This window comes from Channa argus, chromosome 13 (genome assembly GCF_033026475.1).
Source record: "Channa argus isolate prfri chromosome 13, Channa argus male v1.0, whole genome shotgun sequence".
In the NCBI taxonomy this organism is placed as follows: domain Eukaryota; kingdom Metazoa; phylum Chordata; class Actinopteri; order Anabantiformes; family Channidae; genus Channa; species Channa argus.
This window is the reverse complement of record NC_090209.1, coordinates 21,692,862-21,705,030: the sequence shown is the minus strand read 5'-3', so window position 1 is coordinate 21,705,030 and position 12,169 is coordinate 21,692,862. Positions and strand designations below refer to the sequence as shown.

At 41.2% G+C, this 12,169-nt stretch overlaps 1 protein-coding gene across 3 annotated transcripts in view; it reads right to left on the bottom strand.

Moving 5' to 3' along the window:
• Positions 1 to 12,169, bottom strand: part of LOC137139671 (plexin-A1-like) — a 236,566-nt gene that overhangs the window by 49,365 nt on the left and 175,032 nt on the right. For all 3 annotated transcript variants that reach the window (XR_010916376.1, XM_067527252.1, XM_067527253.1), the window contains exons 13-16: positions 7,809 to 7,960; positions 6,694 to 6,814; positions 6,200 to 6,336; positions 3,891 to 4,058 (exon numbers count right to left, since the gene is read on the bottom strand). Coding sequence is in view for 2 of the 3 variants with exons in the window: in XM_067527252.1 (XP_067383353.1) it covers positions 3,891 to 4,058; positions 6,200 to 6,336; positions 6,694 to 6,814; positions 7,809 to 7,960 (578 nt within the window). In the remaining variant the exon portion in view is untranslated. The remainder of the gene's footprint in view (positions 1 to 3,890; positions 4,059 to 6,199; positions 6,337 to 6,693; positions 6,815 to 7,808; positions 7,961 to 12,169) is intronic.

The window sequence follows — 12,169 nt, the reverse complement described above, 5'->3', positions numbered from 1 at the left end:
CTGCATTCATTCTAAATACCTTTGGATAACAGCATTAGGTGTGAGATGTGACTGTAAATGGTGTTTCGATGGCTGACAGAGGCGTTATCACTGTTTACTTTAACATTTACATACCATTTGCATTCACTTTCCGTGATACTGTGTGTTTGTATTTTGAATTACAGCACTGCGTTGTTCAAGAACCACATGTAGCTCATGCAACTGGAAGTGAGATGCCACGAACGTCTGCCACGATGTGGCAAAATTAATTTTGTACAAATCCAGTCTGTGTGAATTAACGTTAATGTTAGGAAGTTGCAATATTGTGAAACTCTCATCTAAACTTGATCCAACTTAATCCAATATTTTATTTTTAAATTTAATTTGTTTTCTAAAGTGACAAAGATAGAGAGTATGTGGATTTGTGGTCTACTAGATTGGACTGTTCCCACGCATTAATATGATTGGTTTAGCTAAAAGATATATTAATAATAAACATCTTTTGGTTTCAGTTTCAATGCTTTTGCGCATATATATTGAAGAACAATGCTTCAATACCTGCATGTTAGTTTATGTACTGTCAACTGTTTGGTAATTTACCACATGAGACGCTAATAGCAGAAAAAAAGTGACCCAGCATAATATTGCAGTGCTCTTTAGATGAGAGCTGAAGGCAGCTGATTAACGAGGGAGTACCGGAGCTGAGGGCACATCAGATGAACAGAAATTTAATTAGATGTTTATGCCACAAACGCATCGTGGGATTAGGAATGCTGCACTTCTCATAGTACGGCCTGTCCTTTGCCTCCTTTCTCATTGTCCCCTCACTATCTCCGCTTGACGTATATTTGTGCTGAGTCCCTCTGTCACTGTTGCTCCTCTCTTTGTCTAAGTGAGTCTCTTTAGCTCAGGTACATGCTTCAGGGAACAGACAACTAGACAATCAGAATAAACTCTCAGAGATGGCTGGGGACATTCAACCACTGTTGTTAGTGTTTCTATCTGCTCCCCCTCCCTCCGTCTCTTGCCACTCCTGTCCTCCCTTTCTGTTCAATACACCTTTTGGTCAAATACTCCTTACACTGATGGACATAAATAGTATTTCTGATTTATATGATTTTTTTTTTTCTAGATGGATTTTTTTCCCCTGTGTTGATCGTGCCACTGCTGCCTAAGGGAAAAAAACATTACTAATAGAGCTTTCACGTAAGGCTTCTGTACACAGCTTATGGTTGCAAGATTTGGCTGTTTGTGCTGTTTTGCAGATCTCAGGGGCTGGAACAAGTGTTATTTGTGCTGTTTTGCAGTTTTTCAACATACTGTATATGTTTTGTCACAAGACATATACAGTGGAATACACAAAAACGTGTATTCTATAAAATATAACCCCTAATTGGTAACTGAACCATAAATTGGTGCAGATTTGTAGCATATATTTTGTAACTCATTAACATTCCCCCAAACTTCGGACATACCAAATATCCAACTGACTGTCCAAGAGCAGGATCGCTGGTGCTTCGGGTAAGTAATCAGGCTTCGGGACCCTGTCTACACTGCATATCAACCAAGAACCAGTCAAGCCAGAATTCAGGCCTCCCTGGGCTAAAATGTGTTAACTCATTGCGGTAAATAAGAAGGAATTTGCTAAGTAAAACTAGTTAATTGACACTTAAGAGGCTAGATGGTATAGAGAGCTCCTTTTTGCTGAAAGAAATGAAGATTGCAATTATTTTAACACAGTAACCAGGTAAAAGAATGAAGTTTGGACAGTTAAGACTAGTACAAACAGGTTTTCAGCCTACAAGCATCTCAATTATTACCCACATACATTCACACATTCACTGTGTTTCTCTTATCACCCAACCTCTACTACCTATGATGATGGTTAAGTAACTTCACACCTTGCTGCCTGAACAACAAGGTTAAGACTGGGCAGCTATGCACAGCCAATTTTCCTATGGTGACAGGGAGGGGTAGCTGGGAGATTCAGTGTCTTACTTCAGGGCACTTTGGCAGTACTTGCTAAAGGAATGGCAAACCTCATATCCAGCTGTAGTCAGTCTGGCAAAGGATTTGAATATTTTGGGTCCAAAATTGCTTCTCTAACCTCTACTGCTGCCCAAAAATCTTTCCTCAGTATCCCAGATGAGCACTCCTCGCTGATTTATTTTTCAAGTGCTCTGTCTTCTTCCTAAATGGAATATCATCATCAGCCAACCACAATGATAATGCACTCTCTCCCCCTGTGCTCCTTTTCTGTTCTCACTGCCTTTCCTTCACTCTTGCTATCATCACCCAAGCACAATGATAATGTTCTGGAGGCGTGCATGTATTCACACCAAAGCAGACAAAGAGGCAGATATGAATCAATATGATATCATATCTCACTGGTTTGCTATACTTTCTACCTGAGCCAACATGTGACGCACTGCAACGGGCACTGGCTGAAACACATCAGCTAAATTAAAGTGTCCTCTGGCAGCAATGCACACGCCTTGTGTATCACAGATTTGTTGCTATTTGCGAGGTGTGTGCGTTGTTTTGTGGTTTTCTCAGCCAGATGGAGGAGGGATATGGGGCCAAACATCAGGGACTCTGGGAATCGTTGGTGTGTGTGTGTTTGTGCATGCATGTCTTTTTTTTATGTGAAATCATTATCCCTGAGTGAGTTTCCTCAGGTAGAACTCTAGTTTTCAACTCCTCACACACAAACACCTGCACAGTGGGTGTGCAGGGCAGTGATTGGCCTCAGCTGCTTCTCGGCCATTCCTACTGGGCAAAGGGAACAGGGCTGGATTCATCAACACTTTCCTCTAACAAGCTCTGCATCTATCTGCTAGCATCTACTGATGAGTCACCACAGGAAAGAAAGCAACAAGGTGAAGGGGAAAAAAATGGAGCGAGAAAATGGGGAGAGAGCGAGATAGAGGAAAAACAGCAGACCACTAATTAGTCAAAGCAATATTAAAATCTCCCAGCGTCCCAAAGAGAAATAAAACCCAGGCCACATGGGGTTTTCAGATTTGCTTCAGCTTTAGTTTTGTAGCACCGATTCAAGTATCCACAAAGACCAATACTTGTGCGTTTCCTCCTTGGCAATAAATTTGTACTGAAATAAATAAACACATTTGAATTTAATGCTTAATGCTGTGTGTGTGTCCTGCACAGCGATGCTTTTGGCATGTTCAGTGTTAAGCCAGTGGATGGCTATTATTTATTTAGCTGGGAATTTGCCGTACAGTACCGTGTGGCAGGGTGTGAAAAGCTGAGCATCAAACCAAGCGCTGGATTAGTTCAGGTAGAGCCTCACATGCCATCATCTGAGCAGCATTAACTGGCTCTTCAATCACCAATAACATTCGAACAATTAAAGGGCTGTTCTGACAAGCTCACACTCCCCGTTTTTGGACCAGCCAAGCTGCTGCTGCTGATTTCCTCTGCTAAGACGTCTTCCTTGAGCCAGATGAGAAAAAGCCAGAGGCACCGTTCATCCGAGCCCACTGTCGGAGCGCTCATCTTGAATTTCAGTCTGCTCATTTAAAAACTGCTTTAAGAACGTTTCCTCAGATTTGTCGCAGTAATGCTGCTGCATCACAAGCAGTACTGTAAAAGTCAAGGTCCAGACTCTAATTTCCTCAAGCCAGAAATATTCAGTCTGCGCTCGTGTCGTGACTTGACACAATTCTAGTAGGAAACAACATCTTTGGTTCACTGCAGTGCCAATTAATTTAGGACCAAAATCCATTTTGTGCTGTTACTTGTGAAATATAATCTCTCAACAACAATATGACAAATACAAACTAGTGAGTCAAGCCAGTTTGTTTGGACCCCCTGGTTGGATTATGAACGGGTGCTGTAAATATCAAACTATAATGAGTAATAGCAAGTAATAGCAGAATGCGGTTGTTTACCTGGCGATGCTCCAATCAGGTTCGATCCTCAGAACTGTGGGGTCTTCGGTGTAGTTAAACTTGACCTCAGGGTTTCTGAGTTCCGCATCGTCAATGTCCACCAGAACTGATGTACTGCCTGGGGCCAGTCCAGCTGGTGTAACGCACACTATCTCACGGGCATTTCTCCTGGACGGACAGACAAAAGAAACGTTGGAAGGTGTTGTTTAACAAGCATTTGGCTGTCAATTCAAAACAAATTGTGCAAAATGCCCACAAAGCCTTGTTAACAACACACCGTACAGCTAGGATCAGGTGAAACTTTTTCAAACGGAGTGATTTAACAACCCTAAACGCTCTGCTTTGTCACAGGACTTTCTAATAAACATATAAATCTGGGACACAAATACAAACAGGAAGTTAAATGACTTTAAGAGAAAGCAACAATGCACACATCAACAGAGGAGACAGCAGAGGGACACCCCAACAGCACGCCGGGAAGAAGCAGTCTAGCTGAGCCTGATCACTTTAAAAAGAATCATAATAAAAAAAAAATAAAAAAAATCAATGATTGCTTTCTCATGCCAGCAAGGTCCTTAAATAATTTTGAAAGTTGACATTTAATGACTTGCTTTATTTAGTATGGAGAGATAATTAATCTCATTCTCTTAATAATTATAATATAATCTGTTAATTAGATTACATAATCCACTTGTGACCAATGTACTTCAGCTTAAAGAGCCTATAAAATAATTGCCGTCGGAGCTTTCGATCGTGACGGTGTAAGCCTCATTCATGGCCAAAAGATTAGAAGCACCTCTTAATAAAATGCCCCCACCACCCACTATGACCTCAATAATAAACACACAGTAGAATTATCACCTTTCTGACAGTTTCAACTCTAAAACTGAGAAATTATAAGCTTCTAAAGGTATAATTCATTGCAAAGTTGCTATGTTGGATTGTGTTTGATTGAATTTGATTGTACAGTTGTACCAGATCAAGTGGTCAGATCAATGTGAGTGTACATTGTAACTAGCGTGAGCCCTCTTTTGCAGTTTGCATTTATTTTTTTATGAAAACAGAAATGCTGTTAGTTTAGTGTGAGGAGGAAGAGAAGAAAAAAACAGGAACTGAAGTCATGTTTAATGAAGTTTTACTGGCGTTGATTGGTGCACTGACGAGGATCAGCGCTGCCAGTCACATACACTAGGGGAGCGATGGAAAGTTGGTGTAATTGTGTGTACACTCTGTATGTGTGTGTTCATGCCTGGATGTCCCATAGGCAAAATAACATTTTCAATTGCAGTCTTGAGTGCAGTCGCCAGTAACTATATTATCTAATATGTATTTAGCACAGTTGAGTTGTGGCTGCTTTTCTGGGCCATGCCTTCACAGGAGTGACAGGTGTGTGTGTGTGTGTGTGTGTGTGTGTTTGAGTGAGCGCATGGGTGCATGTATTTTAATGTAGTTCTATTGTTTCTCAATGCACCGCGGAAGAAACATAGAGGGGGAGAGTGTGAGAGAAAGAAAAAGAGAGAGAATCTATATATCCACCCTCCCCAGGTCCCTTGGCCTGTAACCATAGCAACCGCATTCACAAAGATCCACATCCCCAAGCAACCTTCGCAAGACACCACAAACACATTCACACAGTTAGGGTGTGACAGATAAAGACACCGTTGAGGTGAGTGAACAGTGGCAAAGTGGAATCTGCTGGATTACTGTGAGGCGGCGGTGGCAAAAAAAAACAAAAAACAAAAAAACGACAGCTGTGACATCAAAGCTAGCATACAGTTGCATCAATAGAGATTAGCTATGAGAGGCTAATCCACGCATTTGACATGCCAGCAACAGTAGTGATAGTTTGAATTCCTTCATGTGCTAGATTAGGGAAAGCTGGTGTGATTGCAGACAAAGAAGTACTGTGTGTTTGCAAGCAATGAGCATGAATGCACTCAGAAATACAAACATCCACGATCCCCCCCCCCCAATACAAAAAGCACCCCTAATCTGCCACATTCAATACTTGCTTACTTGTGCATGTAAAATCTTTAGAATGATGACAGTGTACTGCAATACACATAAACAAATATTCAAACAGATCATGTTTATATATGCACACATTTTCTTTATCTGTGTTTATTCATTTCCAGCACTATCTACACTTCCTTCAGTCATAATTGGGAACTTGTTTTACTATCATAAATATTCTTTATTGGTCTTGTTCTTATCTGAATCCTATTCTCCTCTGCTGTGATGTTCTAATTTCCCCCACGGGGATAATTAAAATGTAATTTAGATAAAAGACAAAAAAAAAAGCTCCTTACTTTTTGAAGTAGCAGGGCTGTGGTCCTATGCTGACAGACACATAACTGCCTGCATTGAGGTAGCTTCCCTCGATGGTGACCCGAGTTCCACCTGAAAGGGGCCCCTGGGACGGCTGGATACGGGTAAAGTATGGAGTCTAGAGAAGATAAACACAAGGTGATCTTACTACCTTTCATTCATTTTTGATGGAGGTCAGTTTCATCAACAGTTTTACTAGTGTTACTAGCGGAATGTAAATAACATTTTATGTTGAAATAAAAAGCTTTGTTTTTAACTTAACTTTGAAGGGTTCAATGTTTTCTACATAATAGCAGAAATTAGCTCTTCAGCTCATCTTTACGCTCATATTTGAGTTAGATTTTGAGTTCCTGCCAAATTAAACTATTTCCTAAGTTTCTGGAGATTTTTTAATGACATCGCATCATATTTGAGAGACTGGCTTTATAACTACCAACAGTGTCTTTAGTGTTTAAACTACTTGTACGTTACTTACCACAAAGGTGAATGGCCGTGGTGACAGGGCTCTGTAATCGTTGACGCAGTCTCTCACACACACCTCCACCTGAGCCTCTTGGACCCTGTAGCCTGTAGCATCGTTCAGCAGACACACTATTCTGTAGACAGATGGGAAGTTGGAAAGACTGATAATCAAAAGTGAAGCGCAAAAGGTCAGACTGCTCTTTTGTGATTTGTGGTAAATTATTTTTTTATCTCTACAATTGGATACACCTACTATCTTTACTATTGGATATGAATTAACCAGTTTGAAAAAGCTTATGAAGCTTGCTTAAGAAAAGCAAGTGTTAATTAAAGGCTATAAATCCTCATTTGTGTCCCTGATGAAACACGTTTTTAGATACATTTTTTTCTGCAATTCTTGCCCTGTGTGGTACAGACACAGCAAGGCAGAATAAATGGTCAGTCACATGATCACCAATGGCTTTGTCTGCATCAAAAGACCTGACACAATTTAAATCTGTGTCTCGGGTTTGGTAAAAGAAAGAAGAACAAATCTAAGTAGGAAAGTGGAAAAAATATATCCTGAGGATGTGCTGCAGAGATGTCAGGAATAATGTGTAGAATGAGTGATGTGCATGCAATATTTGAATAGTGATGCCCTCTATCTCAGCATGCATCATTTCCTCACTAACTGCACTGGAGAGAGATTGTTTGATCTGTGTGAACTCAATTCCTCAGCAGTGTAGGACCCTGCAGAGGAGTAAATGTCAGGAAGAAGGGAGGAGCAAAGTAAAAAACGGACGGGAACAACCGACGGAATTTACAAATACAAAAAAAACTGATGTCACTATCTGTTCCATGGTTCAAAGAGGCTGCACCTAGAGAGAAACTGTTTTTGATTGGTCAGGATGAGAAAGGTAGTGAGGTTGCTGTTGCTTTAGTGTGTGTGTGTGTGTGTGTGTGTGTCACCTCAGATCTGTCCCAGTGTGTTTCTGTGAGAGTATGCAAATGCATTCATCTGGGTTTCTAGGCTTGGTGCACACACACTTTCACAGTTGATGCTTGCAGTTTTGTATGCTTGACTATTTGCGTGTGCATGCGTGCACTTGCATGAATGCCTGTATATGTGGCTTCTGTTGCTCAACGTACCTCTCTGCACTTAAGTACTCCTCCTCAATAGGCACACAGGGCACCTTGCCCAACCTGACGCCCATCTGGATATCTCTGAACTGCAGTCCCAGGTTCTCCCCAAGAATGGTCACCCTGGTTCCTCCTTGGCGAGGTCCGGTCTCAGGGAACAACTGCACATATAGAGAGTGAAGGTCAGCATGGACAGAGGAGAAGACAAGGGGACAAAATGAGAGCATGTACGAAAGAGTTCACAAGTATGCAATTAAGGCAAAGAGTCAAGGGAAAAGACTTTGACTTCTGCAACCCCTTACACTGTATGTTCATACTTCCAGAAGGACACACACACACAGACACACACACACACACACACACACACACCCACCCCATGAATTTCATACATTTGACCCATTTAAGCAGCTTAATGCCTAAAAATGAACATAACATCGCATGATCGCTCTCAAACATATACACACATGGATAAACACACATAAAAATACACAGAGCTATAATCCACATAAATAGTGTATATACAGACGCATCTGCTGTAGAATTGCCCATATGAGGTAATTCACGTTTTAATGAAGAAAAATCACTCTCTTGGCTTTAAAAAAAAGAAGCAAAATGAGATAAAGGTAGGGTGACAAAAGCAGCTATGCCGACACTGAACCAAAGTGGCATCATCTCGGGGTTTAATTGAAACTTATTACGGCGGCTCGGCTTCGGCGCCGGGGCTGAGGTGGTGTAACGCAAAGTCGGACCGCCGAACCGTAATGTGATTTATCTAGCCAGATTATGGTGCGTTAGTGGGGACAGGTGTGCGGTGACAAAACAAATACGGTGACTGATGGACGGCGGCCGTCACAAACACACACTGTATCATGGTCATGCAGACGCAAAACTAATCCCTAACAAGCCTCACAAGTTAATTATGTGTAATCTGTCGGTTGCCCTGTTCTTCCGCAGTGCTCGGCTGAGCAGACGGTATAACGTGGCCACACAAACTCAGCCATACTGCTGTTATTTAAACACAGACAGTACTAAACAGCAGCTTCATAACTGGGGATTTAAACAGTGTGGACTAGTTTGAGGGTTGTCATGCAAATCACGTGAGATTTATTCCTCAACTTTACAGACAACATCAGCTGAGATCTAAGCAGTTTTTGGCCCCCTAAGTCAGAATGGTCATACAGGAATGTAGGTCACTATTGGATCCAGTAGATGTCACTGTTTATGGTTGGGTGCAGTCACACTATAAGATGGGTACTTGAGTGGCAGGTGTTTCTTGATGGAAGAAGCAAACAGTTTTTGACTGCTTTGCCACACCCTGCAGTGTTTGTTTGTGAAGCTTTTGGATATACAGAAGATTATGGGCTGCTGTTATGGAATCGTGTAGTGAAACACTGTAAACTGCAAATGATCAATAAAGAAGAAGGGCAATGTTTGGACATTAGCCTATGAGTGATGGGAAACGCATCATTTACTGTACCTGTGTAGCAGCCTCTTCAGTGGGTTTAGGCTTAGCTGGTACATGGTTGCTAATAATTAGCACCAGTATGGTAGATGGAAGTCAAAGTTCCTGCACAAGGGCACCACTGCTCTAATCGCTGACACATGGAAGAGCAATATTCACTGACTCTCTCTTCACATGAAGACAAACAAATGAACCAAGATTTACGTGCAAATTCTAGTTTACTAAATTTCAAAGTGTATGGAAAAAATGTAAACATCTAATAAAAAAATCTGTAAAATCTGAATTCAAGGTTTGAATAGAAGAGAAGATGATCTAGGAAAACATACATACAGAATGTAAAAAAAAGTGGAAATGAAAAATTGGAATGAAAATAATGAAAGTGGGCCGAAAGCCATTAATAGTTACTTTAGTAAATCATTCAAAAAATTAAAAAAGTTAAAGCCCCTAGGACTACAATTAGAATAGCATTTTTAATTTTGGCAGCTCCCAGCGGTAAAGCAGAAACAGGAGATTTTCACCAGGATCATCTTTTGTGTCTACAAATGCCATCAGCTCGGTTTAAAAGATGCTACAATCATATGGATGCTTAATCTCTTCAAATTCAATATAAGTACCTAATGATTGTTTTAAAGGAACTTAATATATATCTTGCCAACAATAGCACAACAGATTGGCAGAAAAACCACACATTGGATGCTCTTGCAATGTTAGATTTAAAAACACAATACAATTGGCAGCATGACACTGTACTAGGCAGGCGATATCTGCTTTTTAAGAGAAATATCTGTTGAAGATAAAGAGTTTGAACTGTAATGATTGTGAGGACTAAATGTATGAAGTGTTACTGTATGTGTTGACATTTAAAAACATTACACTTCATAAAAAAAATAAAAATAAAATAAAAAAAACAATGTAGTCACTAGTCAAGTGAACTGAATGACGAAACCAAGAGGGAGTCAGAGCGAGAGCAGACTGTTTAGAAGCTGACTCATGCTGGAACCTCGGGCGCCAGCAGAGCCTCTGCACTTCAGTTCCACAATAACAATTGCTGGTAAACACTGACCAGAGCAAGTAGCCATCAAGCTCTAGGCTAAGTTGTGGACAACAGATGTCAGGGTGTGGAAATGGGGCTTGAGACTGTTTTGAAAGAATGAAGCTACAGTGCCACAAAACACAATGTCAGCTAGCCACCAAGCCCTGGGAAATAAACGGTGGCGGAGCCACAGACAGACAGGCAACAGCAAAAGAGAAATAACAGTGCTGTTAAAAAGGATTAGCACCACCATCATCATCATAGTGGGGCTTTCAGTAGGGGACCAGGGAAGACTATGGGGGCTGTCACACCATGAACACACGCGATAGTAAGCGTGAAATCGCAAAAACACACGTTATGCAGACGTTATACAGCAAATCAGAACTATCTGTGCCAAAACAGTAAAAATGTGGTTAGTGTGTGTATGTATATTGTACAGCACAACTGAGGTTCTGTAGTTCTGTGACTTTAACAATATAGGGCCCTGACAGTATTCTTGCAGTAGACAGAGAAAAGAAAATCGTGTTTCATGGTCCTGTATGATATTTAGATAAAAGCTTGTGCTGAACTGTAAACTGTTCTCTAAAATTAATCCCCAAACCACATTTATGAGAAATGCTGCCTGAAATCCAACATAACTTATTCTGTTTGATTCTGGAGGTGGCTCTGTGATCCTCTGTCACTTCTACCCATATTTTTGAGACAAAAGAAGAAGCTACGATACAGTAGCTACCACATCATGCACTCAGCATGATGGGTCCCACAAAAACTGGAAATCTCAACATCCCTCAAGATCCCCAAGAAGGAGACTGAATGCAACTTTGCTAACCGACAGTAACTACGGTGGCAGACCAAATACAGATGCCTTTCATACTTCATGAAACATAAAGACTTACGTAAGCAAAAACACTGCCTCTTATCAACCACATAATAATCTTATCCTTTCGGTACAGTACGGGCAGCCAGACCACGCCACATAGTAGCTACAGTGAATGAAAGAATGTAGTGGATGTGCACCGTTCAAATACTCCTCTGACTTCTGAGACTGGATTTGTGTTGGAAACTCCTGGAAGTATGAAAGTACACTACGCCACCGCATAGCAAGATAACCAGTGCTCACTGAGCCTGTGGGAATGCAGACGGACAGTGGAAATGGAACCTCAAGCAGCTTTGGACTACACCACTAATCACTGAGAAATGTGAAGCGCAGGCGCCCCGAAGATAAAAGTGAACCTCAGGCGGTTTTGGAAAGACAGTGATCTGATACAACAGAACCCAATTCAAGCACCAACTAACAAGCCTTAGGATATAAATGCAAAGCAGATATAACTACTCCCCATGAGCAGCCAAACTGATCACTCAACTGACACAGCCTCACGTTTGTGGATGCATATTAGTCAAACACAGGCCCTACCAGCTACAGCTAAGTTGTCCACCGAACCATGGAGCTAATGGCTGGATATTCAGCGTGAATGGCAATTGTGCTACTACTGCATTATTCAATCGGACACTGCATTCCTTGTTGGCCTGGTTTGTTTGGAGGGATGATTGCCTCAGTCTGTGGCAATGTTAGCAGTGAACAGAAGGGATGCACAGTATAACTGAGAATCCAGGTTTTCAACGTGTGGGTAAATGCAGAAATAGTTGGAAGCCTCCATATTTTGCCTACTATTTTCTGATTGTACGACACTACAATACTTCTATTGCTATATTGCAACTTCTAGTAGCAATATATCACACTGTAGTGTTTTTCTTTTACACTACTTTCCTGCCTTCATCTTTTGAATGCCACTTACTGTACTAGGACTGGAGGTCAAATACGGCAGGGTTGCTCTGTGCCAGTTTGGCCTTAATGCTGCTGTTCGAGTGGACACA